Source organism: Oxyura jamaicensis, chromosome 9 (assembly GCF_011077185.1).
Source record: "Oxyura jamaicensis isolate SHBP4307 breed ruddy duck chromosome 9, BPBGC_Ojam_1.0, whole genome shotgun sequence".
Lineage (NCBI taxonomy): Eukaryota > Metazoa > Chordata > Aves > Anseriformes > Anatidae > Oxyura > Oxyura jamaicensis.
Genome location: NC_048901.1, coordinates 21,664,872 through 21,685,874, shown reverse-complemented (window position 1 = coordinate 21,685,874; position 21,003 = coordinate 21,664,872). Strand labels below are relative to the sequence as shown.

The window sequence follows — 21,003 nt, the reverse complement described above, 5'->3', positions numbered from 1 at the left end:
GGTTGAGGAGAATAACGAGGGTCTCCCTTCTCGTGTTGTTCTTCCCTCCTGCTCTCCAGCTTCTTTCAGCCCCTTGCTCTGGATGACTCTTACATTCTTCATTCACAGACAACCGTATGAATTCATCCTTTACGTAAACACATTCCTGCTTTAAAGGGTGCTGAAATCGCTGCCAGATACAAGTAAATGATCAAAATGTGCTATCAGCTCCAGGTGTAGTTTTTGGCTTATTGATTTTTGTCTGTGGTTGGCTGCAGTACATTTAAAAGGAGACAAGGCAGGCAGTGGAAATGGGGGGGAATGTCCTGCAGTGGCATGGGCTGGCCGGATGACACAACAGTTCTGCTCTACAGTCTGGTCTTGTACAAGTTGAAATTAAAGGAGAGATTTCATTTAATGCAAGTAGCAAGGACACAATGTGCAACTTCAAAATAAAAAAGAAGCATGGTATTAGCTATAGTCACCGTTAAGGATTCGCAGATGCTGTTTGATAGATTACTGTTCTTCTACATTTAAATACACAGTAGTACTTTATGAAAATCTCTTGTGCAGACTATTGTACAGCTATTTCTCTTTGAGTAATAATGATTTACCAACTCTTTTATCTTTTGGGTGTCCAGGGCAGTAGCATTACCACAATAAAACTAAATTGTGTTTCTTATATCCTATTTCATTCTCTTTAGCAGCATTTGACAGAAAAAAAATAAAATTAGATTTTCAAACTATGAAATAACCATACTTATGAAAATAGATATTGAGAAAAAGGTTTGAGACAGACTTTAATATCTTCAGTCACATGTACTTTAAGCAAGGATAAGCAAAATATTAACTAATGTGATATTTATATAAGGGACATTTTGGTATCTACTCTGTAGCAAGGACTTGTGACCATTTTATGGAGATTTCTAGACCTTGAGGTTTAATAATCTTTTTGATTTGTCACTCTGATGGGATGGAAGTGCTCATGAATTTACTCTAAATAGAATTTTCTAATCATTGGTAGGAAAATTAGAAATATATGGCAGATTAACAAACCAGCCATTCATCTGTTGGGTTAAACGTACTAACATGATCTTAACAAGCCATGTCGTCTTTTAACACATGCAAAGGACCAAATTATCTGCTGAAAGACTGACATTATGTAAATGTAACATTTGCTGGACCTCTAAACCCTGTGATTAAATTACTGTCTAAATTATTCTGCAATATGAACGTCGCCTACAAAAAGAAAAGCTGTAGAAGGAATGACTGTGACATCTTCTGGGTTTGCAGTACTTCCAGAGCGAGTGTTTGAAATGAACGGTTTGTATATATAACTCAAAACCTTAATGAAACAAGGAAGAAAGCAAGCGGAGGATGTGACGTGAGAAAAACTTTACATAGAGGCAGATTTATCCCAGGGCTTCAGCAAAACTTCCTTAGTGGAAGAAGCATGGCTCAATTAAGAGGGGAATTTCAGCCACAAATCAAAACTTCTCACGGGAGAGATGTGTTCCCACCTCCCCTCCGTGAATACGCTGGGTAGGCAGTGGCAGGTAATCAGCTTTCACTTAGGACTTTGCGAGAGACATGGCTGTAAAACAGCAAAAGTAAAACCAGAAGAGTATGCTGAAATACTGGCGTTGCGAGTAATTATGTCCTGAAAAGCTGCAAATAAATCGTGTTCCCTGCAAATAGATGTCTCCTCATATACAATAACCGATCAGTTAACGTGTGCCGTGTCATTAACTCGTGTAAATTATCTCAGTCATATCTCACTCATTCAAAAAATTAAAATCTAGCAGAATAAATGTGCTTCGGCAAATGAGGAATTGAGTGTTTTATTAATTGGCTGCTCGTGAGCTCCAACAGCAGCTGCAGACGGAGGCAGCACTTCACAAAGGGCAAGTAACTGAGCCTCGTGGTACACCTGTGAGGTGAAACGCGTGGCTTTTGTGATGGTGTAGCATGTGAGCCCACTGCGATGGAGGGTTAGTGTTCCTGTTCCTCTGAAAACTGTAAAAAAAACAAACAAACAAACAAACAAAAAAACAGGCTTGTTGCTTCCTTGGGGGCTCCTTGAAGCTGCAGGTGGAAGGCAGCAGAACTGGGATGCTCTGAGGTGCTCACCTCCCCGGGAAGTTAGAGGTTTGAAGATCAGCTTTATTTCTTTTACTCCTTTGTGCAGATGTTTTTCTGTCCCTTCTCTGTGCCTCTGTCCATGGAGATGTCAAAAGGGCAGTGGCAGGGGAAAAGGCAGGTAGAAAAGCAAACCAGCGTCAAGCAGATGTTCCTTTAATGTGCTTTTGGGCCTTCCAAATGAACCAGAAAATCCAAATCAGACTTTATTCACAATAATTCCTTATAGTTTGTAACATGCCTTGTTTTGTCCTGCTGGCTACATTTTTCTTTTTTTTCCAGAAAATCAGTACTGTGCATTTTATTTTCCCCAGTAACTCTAAGCCCTTTCTACGGACACTTTTGAAGTGTGCATTCAGAAATCTTTATTAGAAAAGTATGACTGGTACTGGCTCTCAATAGACAGATTGGTAGGGTCCTTTCCTCATGAATCTTGGATTTTTTGATCAGTTTTTCTTCGAGGTTTCTTGTTACCCTATGGGTCCAACTCTCCACCATCCCCAGCGCTATTTTGTAATCGCAAAGCCCGGTTCCAGTCCCTTGGAATCCTTCCCTGTTCTCTCATCAGCTCCATGCGACCTCTCCGTTCTTTTTATAAATTCTTGTGGTTTTAAGTTGAAATGACCAGAAAATTAAGTGTGAACTTTTTACCTGCAACGCATGTGTTATCTTTTCTCAGACTGCCAGACAGCAGGGTTTTGCTGAGAGCCGTATTCATTTGCGTGCTTCGTGTGCCAAAGCCTCGTATAAGAGGAGAATCACTTGTATGTACGTTACTCCAATTCTGAAGAACTCCAGATGTAATTTCCAGATTAGCTGCATGTTTCAACAAGCCAAGTTATTGTGGCACTGTTTTCAGATGAAATAAACCTCTCTCAATCCCACAGACTGCTCATGAAAACTCCCCCCTTCTCCCTGTCCCTCTGTGTGATTTCACTCAGCCAGGCAGAGGATGCAGAGGATTTTGTTCAGGTCATCCTGCAGTGAGCCTACCTGTCCCAGCATATTGCCGGCTGCCACTTAAATTGAATACGATAGAGATTTTTGCTAAAGAAAGCTTTGTGTGATTTTGCTTGCTTGTTTTTTGGTAAAAAGCCTGTGGGTGACCTATTGGTTTTTCTTCATTCAAATTCTTCTTGTCATATGGGAAGAAAAGCAGAAAAGTACTAGGGGAAAAACAAAAACAAAAACCAACAACAACAAACCCTCTCCGTAACTGGGAGAAGACTAAGCAGAGAGATGTCCTCGTTTGTGTTATTTCCTCCTTTGAAATGGAAATTGGTCTTTCTGTGCCGTCACACCAAAAGTGTCTCCAAGATTTGCTTCACCTTTGGTTGAAAAGGAAATTCTTCTGGTTTGCTGCTCCCCACTCCCTGATCCTGTTTGGTCAGTGTTCCGTAAACGCATCTGAAAATAGCGCCCCAAGCACTTGTGTTTGTGGTTGAAAAATTGAGGGGAAAAAAGACAAGGAGGAGAATCACTGCTATGGTCCTGCTTTTTCCAATTTATTCACATACTGGAGGGCTAGAGAAGCACGGGAAAATAGATGAGTTTAAATGTTATGAGGGTGAGGGCCAACCCTTTATTTATTTCTCTCTGAAATGTATATTGCTCTTAGTTACGCCATAATCCATAGTAATTGAGGAGTTTGGTCATTTCTGGCACAGGTTTAAGTAGTTTTTCAATATCTTGCTCCTGAGCTTAAATTACCACAGGTTTACAGTTGTGTAACTATAAACTGAACTTAATCATTAATTTTTCAGCATTAAAAAGAAAAAGTAGGCTAAACTTCAGCTATAGATGAAGTATTTAAAATAATTTCCCAAAGCCCTTCATAAATATGACATTGATTCATTGATATACAGGCCATTAGCAGTTAGTCTCCTCTGTTCATCTATCATTTCAATTATCTCTAGACTTCCCTAGGGTCTTTGACAAATGGGAGACAATTTGCATTTGGTACATTAATGACCTTGGTTGAATTTATAATTCTCTCTCCCCCCCCTATAATTATACTTCAACATTTGAGGGGAAAAACCCACAAAAATATAGGCAGACAGTTTGTAATTTAATCAGAAGTGTATGAGTGCTGAGAAAAGGAAGAAAAGGAAGAGATGGGGAAAAGGAAGAGATGTCAGTTCTCACTGCACTGCCCCAGCCCTACTGATTTCTTCCTGGAAATGCTGTCTCTTGGTCCCTGCTCTTACAAAGTACAAGAGGGGTTTCAGAAAATGACCCCTTAAAACCTGGGAGGACCAAAAAAAAAAAATAATAAAAAAAAAATGGCTTTAACAGAAAAGTAAAATTCACCACTTAAATTCCCATGCATTGATGGACTCACGTCCATGGGCTCATGATGGACTCAGTCCATGCTTGATGGACTCACGGCACCAGTTTCCAACTCAGAAAACTTCCTTGCCAACTTTCAGGATTTTGGGGCAGTGTGTTGCTTTTTAAGCAATGGGGGGGGACACGTATGGAGTGAATCCCTCACACACGATGAAAACACGATTGCTGCTGTCCCAGGAATGTTTCCGGTTGTTAAAAATTTGCCGTTGCCATCAGTTACAGCAGCGTGGTTAACTGCAGATACAAGTCTTTGCCTTTTCCTTTGAACATGAAATCTCTGCAGCCTCTCAGACAACATTAGGTGGTAACTGTTGGCAACAGCTACGATGTTAGGAGCGACGTATGTTTCCAGCTAGATTTTCAGAACCATCCATAACATTATACTACATGTACTTTTCTCATATATCACACTTCCCTTTTGTGCATCAGAATGAATTTGGCTGTCTCTTCCATGCAAAAAAGTAATTAGGCTGCTTTGAATGTGAGGAATTTATTTTTTGATTGGAACTGAAGGGTGAAGTTCCAAATGTGAAATTCCAGATTCACCGATGCTCCTGCTTAGGAGGGAGGCATGAATACAGCAAGAAAGGTCTTGGCTTTGGAGAGTGCCAACCCAGTCTGAGGCAAGCGCAGGGCAGGCTGATCTGCCTTGGTTTCTTCTGATGTACGTTGTACAACTGTTATTCCACATGCTGAAGAGCTGTCAGTGTTTGGTTTGAAGAGGCTTGGTTAAATTAGAAGCGCTGAGTGGTCTCTAAGAGTGAACGAAAGATCAAGGTAAACATATTTATTGATTTATTTCCTCACCCTTCGGAGAACAGGACTAGGACTCCAAATAGTACACGCCTGTGGAATCTACTATGCTCTGCACACAGATGCTGTGTGAATGTCTTTATTTCCACACAGCCTGTATGGCCGTGCTTTGATTTTTCACCCCTAATAGTTTTTGCCCTTTGATGTCTGTTTTTAATTTATTGAACATCTATAATATATCTTAAGAATATTACATTTATTTCTAATAAATATTCTGCTTAAGAGTATTAACTTTAATACTGTGACCTTAGTGCTGCTCACAAAATACGGTTGGTTATCTTGAAACCAAAAACTTTACGGCCATGTGTTGTTATTTAAGATTTTACAGCAGTATACCCTTTTTAATGGTCAGGAACATAAAAACCTATCTGCTATTTGCAGAGAGAAGGGTGGAAGAATGGATGTTTTAACGTGCAAAATGATCCCATGTAAAGACCAACTGCTGTAGTAATTTTGAAGTTTGAAAATGGGTTTGAAAGTGAAGTTTTGAAAATGAAGTTTTGAAAATGGGTTTGGCTCCCGATCAGAACCAGAAGCCTGACATCTATGTAGATTTAAAAGGCAAATTTAGTTTGTGCTGGAAACCAGAGTGTGAGGTTCCACAAAACTGGTCCTTTCTGACTCTGGTGTGGATCCATTTTAGCAGTGGATTAGCAGTTTCAGCCCTCTAATTTCTGCTTGTGATCACCTTTGACATCTGACAGTTTAAAAACCTTGAGATCACATATTTTTATAACCAGAACTCCCAGGCTGTAAACCCAAGACTGCTACCTCTGCTAACGGCGACCGCTACACATGGCGAACATATGTGCTTGCAGAAGGAGGAGAGGTCCCAGGTTCAAATGCTGGTGTCAATCCGAGGTAAATTCCAGCCAATTGTTCTTTCTGCAGAGTGTCTGACCGTGGCATCACGCAGAACAGGATTTCTTTGTTTGAGAGGAATCCTCTCTGCTGTTATACCAGGGAAGGCCCCAAGAAATCAGAGCTATTCTGTGCTCGTCATTGTTAATTTATCTGGAAAAAAAGAGATCTTATTTTCCAGTCCCTTGCTTTGAGTTTGTCATTGGTAACAACAGCACACAAGTTAATGGTTCGGGCATCTCTTTTTTCAAGCTTGCTATAACTCCATATCCAATTTAAGTGTCCTGCTTGAATTCAATAGCAGGGATTCCCTTCTAGACAAAGGATGCTTACCTCTCTGCTGTTTTTGGATCTTTCTGAAATATTTAGCATGAAATGATGAATCTGCATTTGCAAATGCCCAGCAGTGACTGTCCATCGAGGTGCTGCACAGCACTGCTCTTGGTGTGGGGCAGACGGAGGAAAGCCTGCCCCGCAGTAACACTAAGTACCGGTTAACAAGCACCCACTGGTGTCAAAAGAGTTAGAGGAATTCAGAAGATAAATTAGGCAATGAAGTCTCTGGGAATAATGACTTCCCTAGGGTTTCTTTACAAATTAAACTGATGAAGATTTAATCATTTGTTGTTTTTCATTTTTTCCATGGATTCTGTTGCCCTTGACATGTCAGATCAGTTACTAGAAGACACTGTGAGTGAGCGCAGCTAAGGGGCAATGGCATATGTCTGTGTAGACCAAACAGTTCTCATTTACGTTCATTGTTAAAGGATTGACCTGGTTGTGCAATCATGTTTCAGCCACACGGAGAATGATTACAGAAAAGTTATTTTCTGTAGTAAGAAGTGAGATTACTTGACAACTCTAGCTAGCGCAGGATTTTTGACAGGGTAGTGAGTAATTCTGCCCACATAGCTGTTAGGAAGGTCTTCTAGTGAAGAAAAAACAAAAGACAAGAGAGATTATTCAGGAGGAAATAGGAAGAAAGAAATATTTAACTCATTTAAGGCAGCAGCGGAGGCGTGCCGTTCATTGCTGCTTGATCTAATCCCAGGCTGTATCAAATGATGAGTAGAGTCTGTCCCACCAGTGATTGACATTGACTGGCAAGGACGACTATTAAGAAAAAATAAGAAAATTGGAGTTTCCATTTAAAACTCAAAACTTCATTCCAATTCTAAAGCAGAAGCCAGGCACGTGGCATCCTTTCCCTGATAAAATATCCTTTACATTCATGTCAGTGTGTAATAGTTTGGGGAAAGGAGAAAAAAAAAAAAAAAAAAAGGAAAGTTTTCATTATTCATGTGAAAAGTGAACTAATTTGTGCACTTGCTTAGTCCTGTGGGTAATGATATTATGAGAAAGAGTTGTTTAGAAGGAACTGGCTTCTTACCATAGGGATGCCCTGGAATTTAGGGTCATTAAGTTGATATCTTGCTCAGGCTGCACTGCGGCAGTCACCAGCCTGTTTGGCTGGGGAGTCGAAGCGTCTGGACCCGCGGCTTCAGTCCTGTTGAAATTCAGCAGCACCGCCGCTTTGGGCCTGACGGTCCGGTTGGCAGGGTTTTATCATTCGTTAAAAGAGACAAATACTGTTTAAGGACAAGCATTTGGATGCCACTTTTTCCTGTGTCACATCCCCTTCCCTGCACACCAGGGAACCCGGTGCCCTCAGGCTGTCAGGCCTGCGAGGGGCCTCAGCCAGGGCCTGGCTCGTTGCTGGACCTGGCACCTCCTGGGGCCTGTCCCGAGGTGCCCACGTGCGCTGCAGGGGCTCCCCCCCAACAAAACGCTGCCAAAAGGAGCGGGCTCCTGGGTCTGAGGCATTTATTCTACTGGGTTGGAGGAGAGGAGGCACACGCTTGCTTAGATCGATCGGTTCTCTTGCTGAGTACAGAAAAGAAAAAAAAGAGGCAAAGCTGGAATAAACACTTTATGCTTATAATAGTATTTTTCTTTGTTGTCTTTCCTGTCTCTTCCTGGATCAGATAAAATCGTGATTTGAGGTTCCTTTACAGTACTGTTTGGAATTAAATTTCCCAATAACCTGCTCCGGTAGGGCCCAGCGCTGCCCCTGCACCCTGCCGCCTGCCCGGCTCCTCCTCCGGCCTTGCAAACTGGGGCTGCGGCTCTGCATAGATGTCAAAGCCACGGGGCGGCAGTCCTTTAAACCATCGCACGCGGGCCACCACTGAATTGGTAGGCTCTGACCCATCATTACAGGTTTTACCTGGGAACAAGTGTATTTATTTCTGTCTGAAATTGTTCGTTCACCTTTTAGCCCAGCGAGCCTGAAAAACATCAACAACGACCAGTGCTATCTTTATCTCTGCTTTTGTTATTTATGTGTTGGGCTGTTGCAGGGCTCTTCATGGGAGGTGACATTTTAAATCTCTTGAAAATACAGGTTGAGCAGAGTGCATCAGCCACCTTCTTCGCTTTCCTGTTGTGCTCCTTTGATGCCGGTGCTCTATGTCTCTGAACTCATGGTTGGTCCTGAGGACATTGGCATTACCTTACCCGTGGGTACCCCCAGGTTATTTGCACATATATACTGGTTATCACTCTCCAGGTATTGTAGCCCAAGAACCCAAATAATTTTGCATAGCCTTGATTTTTTTTTTTTTTTTAATATGGAAGTAACTCATTTTTATGGAGATTTATACCACTTAAGATTAATAAATGTAAATGCTAAGCTTTTAGCAATGACCTAGAATACCTACTTTTTCTATATGCTTTTACAATTGCACTCTGATGACCCGATTTATAGGCGACCATGGGAAGGGGGAGGGAAGGCAGTAGTTCTGCACATAAATTTTCTTGAGATACAGAAGCAGAAGAGGGAAGCTGAACATTTGGGAACAATACTGGCAAAGTCCCACCCTGGGTTTATGACCAAATGGCTGGCCCTTTCTGGTTTTCTTTGCCAGGATACCAGAAGGCAGCAAGCTGCAAGCCTGTCTCAGGTACAAGGTGCATTTTGTGAACTCCCCGTTAGGCTCCAGCACGTGGCTTGGCTGGAGCCAAATGCTCAACTCGTGCTTGCAATTCATGCCAGAATTCAAGTTGATAAAGACTACTGGAGTCTCACTGGTAATCACTGGGTATGATTTTTAAAGGGTGTTTACCTGCCTGCGAGATAGGAAAGAGCTTGTGAAATCAAAACGTCCAAAGTTCAGAGTCTTTTATCCTGTTTGTGTGTGCATACCCACCACTTGTTGGCAAGGGAAGTCAGATATATGCCAAAGAGAAGGCATTTTTAGGGTAGCTGCATTTTCAGACAAAGGCAAAGGCTTTTGAGGATGTCACTGTGGAGTCCTCAAGTTCTTTCTAAAAAAGGCTCCATTTTGTGGCATGAAAAGTCTAAGCGGAAAGAAATCCGTCTCAGCAGAGTTCTGTTGTGAGGAAAGCTACGTTACAGCAAATGATGCTTTCTTTTATGTTTTGCTCACAACCATCGTAGCAGGCAAAGGCAAACACTTGTCTAATTTGATAAAATATCTTTAATTGCAGCAACGGTACTTGAGGTTTGGGCTGGGTGCGTTAGCTCTGTTTGTAATCATAGCTCTAGCCGTGCTCCACAATCATCTCCAATCATGGCCAATTAGCATCCGTTAGTCTGTTGTTGCTTAATTCAGATGTTCTGGGATGCTCAGTTGCATTATTCATACCTTGTCTGTGAAATGTGTTTTAAAAATGAGTACTATTACAGGATTTTGTTGTACTGTAGGAAGGTTTTTTTCCCTTTCGTTTTAGTTATTCCAGTTGCTATTAAAAGAAAACTGGAACATGATTTAGGTCTTGCAGTTAACTTTTAGGAAGTGGTTGTTCCTGCTATAGATGATTTTAAAGTGGGATAAAAATATATATATAAAAAAATAAAAAATCAAAGCAAGTATTTTTTCACCCAGCACTTTGGTTTTGTAAGTTATTGTTGCAAAACGTCCTTGAAGCTCAGGAAAAAAAAAAAAAAAAAAAAAAAAAAAAAAAAGAGAGACCAGCTGTGTATGTGGTTATGGAGTGTAAGCAGTAAGATTTTGAAAGGACGGTTAAATGCCAAGTTTCAGGAATTATTCCAGACTTTATATACCAAAGAGTAGGAGGAGAGCATGTGTTGGACCAGGCCACCTCTGTACCCACAGCACGACACTGAGCATTTCCTGATATTGCACAGGAGCAGCAACAGCTCTAGAGGAACACAGCAGTTCTTACCAGCCTCTTGCTTTTTGAGAGCCTGTTCTTTAACTTATTTAAACTCCGAGCCTGTTTTCTCTCCCTGCCGAGTTTTACTCTGACTTTAAAGGAGTTATTCTTGATGTGTGCAAGTGCAAATGACTGATGCATCTAGTTTTTGTTTTTAATCTTCGGCGTATGATTTTAATAAGGAAAAATTAGTACTGGTGCAGTATGTTTAACAAGAGGTTTTGTTTGATTTTGGTTTTGCATCTAGGGTTCATAAAATCAAATTTTTAATGCTGCAGGGACAAAAGCAAGCAAACAATTGCAGAGGTCTACAGCCCTGGGGTAGGTGGGCTGTGTACCCGCTTGTTAAATTAGACAGCTGATGTTCTCTGTGTAAATGAATGTGACAGAGGGATCAAGAGGAATGCGTGCAGAGGTAACTTCTTTCTACAAAAGAAAAAAATAATAAAAAGAGGAGGTGATAACTTTTGGAAGCAGGGTACAACAGCTGCCAGTGGAGACAATGGCAATGATGGGTGTTCTCTGGGAGCTCACTCGAGAAAAGTCTGTGCCAAACTCTTAGAAGCTTGCTCCACTAATCAGACGCTTGTTAACAACAGCTCAGATTTACGATACTTCATAACAGCACAAGAAGAAATATTCATCCTGTTATTGACTTTGTGGAGGAAGAAAACCTAATAAAGCATTAAGAGTGCTTAATCAATACACATGTAGGACTGTGCTTGACTATCAGAATGAGCAGCTTTGTTTTCTATTCAGGCAGATAATTTATGGTTCACACTGAAGATGATGGATGTAATTTATGTTTTCAAGACAATTACTGTTCAAAGAAGACTGTTATATAGCTCTTGCACAAAACGAAGAAAAAGGCACATGCAGTAGCTGGGGCGTGAGCATTGTGCTCGCCAGCCTGTCCAGCCTGACTATTTCATGTAACGTTGCTGTGATATACGAGCGTACGTACCCATGTGAGCTGCGTGGTGTCATAGCAGTGATTGGCTTTTAAAGTTCATATCAACTTTCTCAGGCTTCAGGATTTATTCAGACATATGGTTTTGGTGGCAGACCATCTGGGCCGTAATTTTAAGAAAAAGAGTGTCTAAAACCTTAAGGAGCTACCTATTTGTTGAATCTTTGGTACTTTTAAACCTTGAATCAAACCGTTTAGATCTATAAATGAGAAGTTTTCTAGTGTACATTGTAATTTGCAGATGCTCACCTACTATATTTCCTCAGGAAAGCAGATAGTAATACGCATGTGAGTGTATCTCTTTGTTCATGTACCAGGCACTCAGCTGTGCTGAGGTACACATATAGGTGCATTTAGGTTACACATTATATCTTTAGGATTTGATAAGTATTATGAGGGTTTTGTGCTGAAATACATTTAAGTTTGATGCTGCAAGCATTCACGGTATGTTTTCTGAGTTAGGGATTTACACATCTGAATTGCCAGTAAAATCAATAGATGCCGCCAGTGCCTGTTACAGCAGGTAACCAAGCTTCTTTCTTAGATAAAGTTGCTTAATATTTAGATTCCTGAAATCTGCCCATTTTCACCCCAGTCTTCAGGAGAAAATCACAACTGGGATGAAGTGCTATTAGTGAACTGCTGTATTCCTCCTAAATAAACATGTTCTGGTTACTTTGACCCCTAATTGAAGCCCAGTGTGCTAGCCAAACACTTTTAAACTAATCAAAATAACCTCCCCTTTCCATAGTGGTGGGCTTTGTTCGTGTGGTATTGCAATAACAATGTGAATGGTTTTGCAGATTTTATTCCACTCCAGTGATTTATTACAAGCCCATTGAGCTATGACATGCGCTGAAGTCAGCTGCTTACGGTTCAGAGCACAGGTTACCCCCGCGAGTGGTCACCGAAATGGCAAGTTTGCATGTGGTTGCATTAAATAAAGTTGTTGCTCATCTGCAACTGATAAATATAGCAACCTTCGGGGGAAAAAAAACACTAAATGCTGGGCTGCGGTTATGAGATTCCCTTTGTTCTCTTAAAAATGAATCATTATATTAATACAAATTCCATAAACTTGTTATACTGGTAAAATCCTTTTCCTAAAAGTGCTGTTGCCTCTAGGCAATGGGTTAGCTGGTGTGTCCTGTAGATCTAAATTGTTGCCAAAAATAGAAGGTGATTCAGTGCATTGTTGGAGTTCAATTTTGTCCAGTGCTGCATTTATATAAATTTTGCATATATTTGTAGGAAAACTAAAATCATCTAGACTTTAATCCTAATATCCTTGTGAAAGATTGTTTTTTTCTGTCTTGCTCTGCTATCTGATACTTTCAGGAGCATTCGACAAGAATGGAGAAGGCTATTGGGATCAGTCCTCCATCCAGCATATATCTCTTAGGCATATTTAATTGAGCAAAGGTGATCCATTTCCTGAAAAACAGACATGCTCTCCTACTCTGAAGATATCAAATATTTGAGGAGGTTTTTGGACAAATGAATACATTTTTACAATACCTTATGCTGTGAGCAAGGGCCATGCCTACAATCTACATTTTTGAATTCTAGTGAATTAAAATGCTGTGATTTTTTTTTTCCACACACATCACAGACATCATATACACAGTTAATAGTGAATTAATCTAGATTATGTTTTGTGTTGTTTTTGGTTTTGTTTCATTTTTATTCTCTAAGACTTCATATGGCAGCATTGAAAACTCACATAAAGTATGTCCCGTGGATGATGTTTTTGTGTTGCAACATTGGCTCTATAAATAAATGTGAAATATTGCAGTAGAAAGCATCACATTTATTTTTCTGAAGCGCCTACAGCATGTCATTACAGATGGATTGATAGTCTTGATAACATTGAACTTTTGTCAGCCCTAACCTGGCAGACTTGTTACATGTCAGAAATTTTCTGTCATTTTTCTTGCTATCCAAAAGGCAAATATATTTGCAACCTTGAATGACATTGAATATGGAAAGCAGACAGAAATTTATCATTTGACAGAATTGTTTTTGTTGTAGTTGTTTGTTTTGTTTTGTTTCTTTACAGTGGCAAAACTGTAATCAGATATTAAAATTCTGCCTACTCTGTGTTTTAGGAATATAGAATGGCTTGTAAGAGCTATATGAACCAGGTTTTAACATGTAAACATAAACCAGATTTGTTATTATTTCACATTCAGATAACTGATTTTTGTGCTTGTTTGAGGCAACTTCTGACCTTTACTATTGGATTGTTAAAAACAAGTTGGCACGATACAAGCAGTGGAGAAGCTCTTGTACAGGGGGTTGTACACTGCAGATGCAGGTGCTTAGAGAGCAAATTTTCTTAACACTAAGTTTTGAACTACTATGGTTTGTACCTAATGAGGGTTACGCCTTCAAATATGTGCGCTGTGTCACAGGGAAAAGGCTATGTCAAAAGCTTATTTTGCTGTCTTACAATACCTATAATTTAGTTTCCGAGTTACGACGATCAGCTTTAAATGACGTATTTGTTTTAAAGAGATGTATGGATGAAAAGTCAGAATTTCTGCATATAATAGAAAAAGCAGTACATTTCTGGTGTCAGAAACAGCCAAAAACAAAACCAAAACCAACCAAACAAACAAAAAACATAGAATAAAAGCAAGTTTTAAGGCAGAGATGAGGAAATCCAGGACATAGCATGGGAGAGAGAGATGGAAGAAGATGATGAGTTTTAGTAGCACCAGTTCTTTACTGGGGCAAAACATGTGGGTGGGTCACAGCTTTTTAAGCTGAACAAGAAGATTCCTGATTGCTAATATAAATATGTTGCAATCAAAAGGAAAAATGTTCTGTACATTAGTATGCAATAGCACCATAGACTTCCGCGTGTATTATACCCTTGTGAAATCAAGAGGATAATGATTAGCTTCTCAGCTTGAAAGGTTTTCTTTCAGTGTTTTGGATGAAAATACAGACATTGGTGTTAATAAATTAGGTTGTATATTATAGACCACAGAACTTAGTCAATATTTTATACTAGGAGGTCATGTAATATTGCTGATGCTAAACATGGTCTAGAAAAATAAAGTAGTTCCTCACATAATTTTGTTTTTAAAAAATAAAGAGCAAGGGATTTTATTAGTTTTCAATTCTGCTAGTATAAATAGAAGTTGAAGCTGTGGAGCAGGGTTATTATGCGGCTCATTACTGTTTATTACCACAAGGCATATCAAGATGTATGCTAGTTAGAGGGAGTAAATCATTTGGAACACGTCTGCTTTGTCGATCTTCTGTACGATGCTCAGCGCTACCGTGCCTTCTTCCTGTGCTTTGAGGAACAGGACTAAAATCTGTTGCTTGTCATATGTTCTCTCAGCCTCTTGCTGAGAAGCGAACAGACGAATGTCTTATTTCGGCACGGTTTGCTTTTGCATTTCGGGGTGTGTGAGTGTTTTACTTCGGAAAAGTTTCTAGCCTAAATTGTGTTTCCGTGAAATCAAGAGAAAAGCCTTGCTGACTCCGTGTGAGTGAAGATTTGCTTTGTTGTGCAGCTCTGACATAACTGATTTGTTTATTTATTTATTTTAAATTTAACTTGCCAGTGCTTGTCAGCGTCACTGGGGACAAAGAAAGTTTTATTGTGGCGGTCATTGCATTGAATGCTGTAGAGAAATCAGCTGCAGAGAACTGAGATGATTTCAGTGAGTTTGTGCCTCTTCAGATACGCATTAGTAAATGTTGACATTTCATGATGTGCTTTCCTTTAGCTTGTTAATAATCTGAAACCTCCCCCAAAATTTCTTTGAACTCTGGTTTTTAGACAGGATCGTAAATGAACTAGTAAAATTAAACTCAAGCTCATCAAAGAACTAACGACCCTTGGTAAATCTTAGTCTTTAGCAGCTAAGGATTGAAGTTGAAAGGCTCTCGTCTCTCTTGTATATATGTGAAATTCTTTCTTTTTTGATTATTTTTTTTACAGCACTTTGTATTTCTCTTGGACAGAGTCTAATTAGATTTTTTAAAAAAGCCGTATTTCCCCGGTGGTGATGCAGAGTGCCCCTAATATGAAGTAATTGCTTCAATTTGTATAGTCATGATGATGCTTATCTTCTGTTGCTTAATCTTCCTCCTCGCAGCTCTCTTGCTCTCTAACCTGAATGCAATATGTGATCCCTACCAACTCTCAGGTCCTCATGGACATGACATCTGTCATGCCATCCTCATGCCAGGTTTTGGGAACCTGGCGCGTCCCCTTAACCCTGGCTTGCCCCTTACCAGTGCACTGAGGTCTGCTCTGCCAGCAAGCCCGTTCAAGATGTTTGTCACCAAACCAAGAAAAAAACGTATACAACCCATTGCTCTTGTGCAGATTCATTGCTGTCCCTACCTCCCTCTGCAGTGGACGAATTGCGTGTCTACGAGACAACATTCACACTTCAGAGAGAGCGAGGCAAGCCAGAAAGTAATGCACAAGTATGCTTTCCAGAATACATGAAATCAATACAGCAAATACCTGCTGGTTTTGCTATATTTACTATCCCACTTGACAAATTTTCTACTTTGGAGATTCTTCCATACCATCTGTTGTCTGCGATGCAGCTCAACAGAGCATTACTGGCCCGAAGATTTCCATCACATTTCTTCAGAAATTCTTGTGCAGGATATATGAGTACACAGGTTGAAAAGAAAATGTCTTCAGTATTGATTTTTCTCTGCCATTGACTAGTCATTTATTTGATTATTTATGTAGTTCTGTAATGTTCTTCATTTATAATGTGTAAAGATCTTTTTTTTTCCCATTCAAAATCATGCAAGCAAGCACCAGCTTGAGCAGGTGAATAGGAAGGGAGTGTGGATATGAACTGCACGCGTATCTGAGGAAAGAAGGACCTTAACTATTTTCAAGTGCTACCGTTTTCTAGAGGTTTTTCATCTCTGCCATGAATAGATTTTGCATTCTCATCCTCCGGGTGGGCTTTGCAGCTGCCCTTGCACAGAAGCGGAGGAGGAAACATCCCCCCATTGCATCTATCGGCTGCGTGGCGGGGCACAGTGACCGAGCTGGGAGTCATTTCTGCAGTGCTGGCCTGAAGGGGCCTTGGTTATATTTCTCAGTAACTTTTTAATTCTGTAACATCGGGATCATACACAGATGCTCGTAAATAAACACGTAATCTAGTCGATGCCCACTTTTTACTGACCGCCTAATGCTTTCCACCCACAGATGTAAACGAGTGCACCACCGCGAACGGTGGCTGCCAAGACCAGTGCTGTAACACCATCGGCAGCTACCACTGCAAGTGTCCAGCTGGCCAGAGACTGCAGGAAGATGGAAAATCGTGTGGAGGTAATGTTTTGTTCTGCGTCATACTGCTGTTAAGGAATCAGAGAAGACATTGTAAAGGAAAAGGAAGTGTTAGCTTTTAGCTGGAGCCAGCTGAAGAGTGTATATTCAGAGTTGTCAAGAAAGCCGATCTTCTCATGTCTGGATTATGCGGATGTAACTCTAAGAACACTTCAAAGGGTTGATTTTTTTTTTTTTTTCCTTTTGAAAAATTGTTATCATTTAACCTGGATTGGTTGTGCCATGTTCTGATTATAGAATTTCCATCATCAGTTTAAAAACCTGAAGGAAGTGTATATGTTTGATAACATTTCGTGTCTCTAAAACAAAATGGTTCTTATCAGAAAATACACATACATTTTTGCATTTCAATCACAATTCCACAGCTAGAGATTAACAGAATAAAAAAGGATTTGAAATCACATGCTACATAAACCCATTTGTCTTCTTCCTAAGGGAAATATAAGTCCAGTTAGTGCATGATGGGGTAAAATTTGTTCTTATGCAAAAGATGCTATGCAAAAGCTTGACTTTGCGTAAAATTAAAACATCACATCAATTTATGTTAGAACATTTGGGAAATCTAACTATATTCCATTAATGTTGCAATGGTAACATGAAGTAAATGTAAACAAACCCATAGGATCTGTTGATCTACAGTCACTCCATTTTTAGATGTAAATGTAACTGAGATTAGCAGTAAAGTAGCCAAGATGTCAGAGGCCAGAGCAGATCCTTCTCCTTCACGAACTCTCCGCTAATGCAGGTGATGAACGTTTGCTGCTGTGTGATCTTCTGGGCACTGGCTCACTGCCGGGATCACATCCTCAGCTGTATTTCATTGCTACAGGAAGTGTAGAGTGGAAGTTTTCTGATTCTCTCAAGATGAAAGGTGTTAGGTATGTTTCCACAAACCGTGTTATCTCCTCTGGCTTTTCCTGTTGTGCAAACTGTGTTATCATCTTTTCACAGGAAGCCATCTCCTCTGGCTTTTCCTGTTGCACAGTGTCACACAAATTCCTTTGTGCCAGGATTTCATTTATCATTCTCCTTCAATGTCTCTCTTAAGATTTATTGCAAAGCAATGTATTTCTTAGCTGTGATTGTATTCTTTACCTAACTTTGTAATTTATTTGGCTGCACTCCTTTTTCTCCACTAGAAGACTGTAGAATTATTTTTCAAGGTAAGCTATCATTTGATATTGAGCTTGACAATGTAAATAAGCTGTAGATGCTTATTTTATTTTGATTGAAGTTTTTCATTATGGTCCTCAGTGCTTTCATTTTGGCCTTTTGAGAGCTGGAGCATGAAATACGAGGCATAATTCACAGATTCCTGCTACTTCACCTCAGTCTTCTCTTACCACTTTTGGTGGCTAATTGGTGATATGCCAGTGAGCCAGTGCATGGCTCTGTTTGTGAAAGCTTGTGTTTTCACATCTGCTTAAAAGTTTATAAAGAAAAATACATTTTTGAAAGCAGGGGTCCTACATATTGTAATCCTAAATTGTTTAGCATGCGGGGGTACTGTTTCTGTTAAAATTGTTTTGTGTCAGTCAAATTAGTGTTCCTTCTATACAATTCTGCTACTCTTAAAATAGGCTTCAAAATCTGTTATTTTGACATTCTTTGAAAAATCAAACAGAGCTTAAGATATTTGATTCTTGTACTACGCAGGAGTTAGAGAAGAACATATTGTTAACCATTTTGAAGCCAATGTTTGAAATCTTCAGACAAAAATGGAAATGTGCAACAAACTGAAACCGCTCAAGCCATAGATCAAGGTGAACGCAGAGCTCACACTAATCACACCTCAGCTTTGTGGTGCTGGTAGTGATGAGCAAGTGGCTACAGACTTGCAACGAAGCACCTTCAGCCAACTTGTAGCCATCAGATTTTGCAATATAAGTGACTCAGTGGTTGACTTTGACAGGAGGGAAATGTGAGCTCCCAGAGAAAGCTGCGTGTGCTGCTCCAAGGTGCTGATCTTTCAGGACATGGCACTGACTTGGTGCTTTATTGATGCGATGGCTCTGCGTTGCTCAAAGGGCTCATCTTGAAGATGAGGGCAAAGCAGTTTCTCATCACTCAGGTTAGCCAGCATTTTTGGAGGAATAAAGCTTATAGTCGTTCTGGGTAGTTACATTCTTTCTTTCTTTATAGCTTCATTGTGCTTTATGTTAGCTCTTAGCCTAAACTCTAGCATTAAATAGCTGCGCACTATTGTTCTGCTCCCATTATCTGTCTCACGGTTGGTTTTATTTCACTGGTGACTGAAATGATCAATTGCTGTACGGTGTGTTTTTTTGTTAGCCGAGGTACAAATACGGCATATTGTTATAAAAGCACCGGGGAAGTAGTGCAGATTTTATTCAGTAGGTCATTATTAGTGCAAAGATTGATCTTGTTTTTCAGAAATAAAATAGAGCATCCTTTTGACAAAAAGGAAATATGTTGCCAGGAAATAACTTAAAAAAAATAATACTGTTAGCCATTTGTAGCTCTTTAATTTTGAGGAGGGAAAAGTGAATGAAAATTCATGAATCCAACAACATAATGAAGTGTACTGCTGATTAGTCAATAATAGCTTTTTGGGGGGAGCCATTTTAGGAGACCCAAGAGTATAAACTGACAATGGAGAGCGAGTAGGAGTTGAGCATCTCTACCTTCTGTGTCATCAAAGGCACCTGAAGACATAAGGCTACATGAATATGAATAAGACAACGGCATAAAATAGGCCAGATCATCTTAAAAAGGATCTTTTCTAACTGGTTGTGGTGTCTTACGGCAGGATATATCATTCAGAGTTATGTGGTATATAACATCTTATTTCAGGGAGGGTTACTTGCGTCAAGAGGCAAGTTGTCGTAAGATGAAGGCACGTGCTTCTACAGATGACACCAGCCAGAGTGGTGAACTGATTAGCCTTTCAAGTCTAATTATCTGTGTGTTGTGCTGCAGCTGAAATCTCCAGTGTTCCTAGACAGGACTTCAGTTCTCTTATCTGACGGAGAAATATATTTTGGCAGATAGTCACATAGGCATTACAGATTTTGACATGAAGCTCATGCTTACCTCTCACTCTTTATGTGTCCTGTTAAAATTAATGATGAAAAAGGATTTGGATTTAAATCACTGCACAAATAGTCCAATAAATTAATATTTGACATTTATTAGTGTACGGCTGTCAGCCTCGTTCTGTGCCCAGTGCATCCATACCGGTGTTCAGCATTTCTAGGGGCATCCTGGTTGATGTCAGTGGGGGAATTCGCTCAGAAAGCTTTAACTTGGTCTGAGTAAGGGAGGAGAAATGTGTGTGTGTGCACGCAAATCAACTTCATCTGTGTGCACTAGCTCCTGAATTGTTAGGCAGAGGTTACCCTGACTTCTTATGGGATATTCTGTGATATGTACAGGTTTTCTCATTTTAGAACTTATACTAATGTGAAACAATTGTACTCAAACATCACAAAAAGCAAAATGCTATTTTCCAAACGTAAATGCCATTTTAAAACTCAGCTTTCAGCACAAGTCCAGATCTGTAAAGCATGCTGAGGCTAGAGCTACAAAAGCATGTTTTCACACATGAATAAGCTACAGAAGTCAAATGAAAAAGGTTGTGACCTTGTGTTAACCTGCTTTGGTAAAATGTCATTTCTTATTTATATTATTGTGTTCTCATCTGTCAAGGCAACTGGGTGAAGCTGGAAACAAATGAAGTCATATGGTTAGCTGTTGATGGAACGAAGCTTTTATTTTACTGATTAGAGCAATATTGCAGTCAGTGCAGCCCAGTCCTTGGGCATCCCTGGGGGTTCAGTCCAGCCTCAGAGCCTGGGCAGATCCCTGACCTTTGCTGGAGAGGCTCGTGGAGCGGCTGCCTTCAGAGACGGTGTGTGACTTCGCAAGGCCACTGCTGTTTACCCAAGTAATAAAATAGTCATTGGTGTCAATGATTTATCCTGATTTCTTGTCTGATGGGAACTCTCTAAGCACTGCTTCCACAGAAGAGTTAATAGCTTGACTAAAAGGAATACTGAAGGATTTGTCAAAGAAAGTGTTTATTAAGATGACCTCAGCATTTATTTAGTCTGTAAGGCTTGAGGTTTCGGTCATAACTCATTCTTGTCAAACGCTGTGTTTTTGCCAAAGAGAATAAACACAGTAATTCTGCATTTGGACTGGTTTCCTTGCCCATCAAATCAATGCACCAGGCTTCTGCTGCATCCTGTGAAAAAACTGAAGGACATAACACTGTGCACCTCTAGGGAGATGCCAGGAAGCAGGCTTGTTTTCTTTCTTTTTCTTTCTTTCCTTTCCTTTCTTTCTTTCTTTCTTTCTTTCTTTCTTTCTTTCTTTCTTTCTT

The 21,003-nt window shown here is 40.0% G+C and overlaps 1 protein-coding gene across 3 annotated transcripts in view; it reads left to right on the top strand.

The window, feature by feature from the left end:
- Nucleotides 1–21,003, top strand: part of LOC118171476 (multiple epidermal growth factor-like domains protein 6) — a 187,508-nt gene that overhangs the window by 86,837 nt on the left and 79,668 nt on the right. For 2 of the 3 annotated variants that reach the window (XR_004753230.1, XM_035334625.1), the window contains exon 5: nucleotides 16,518–16,640. Coding sequence is in view for 2 of the 3 variants with exons in the window: in XM_035334625.1 (XP_035190516.1) it covers nucleotides 16,518–16,640 (123 nt within the window). In the remaining variant the exon portion in view is untranslated. Of the gene's footprint in view, nucleotides 1–8,378; nucleotides 8,675–16,517; nucleotides 16,641–21,003 lie in introns of those variants that run through there. The other variant, XM_035334626.1, reaches the window with a different exon arrangement.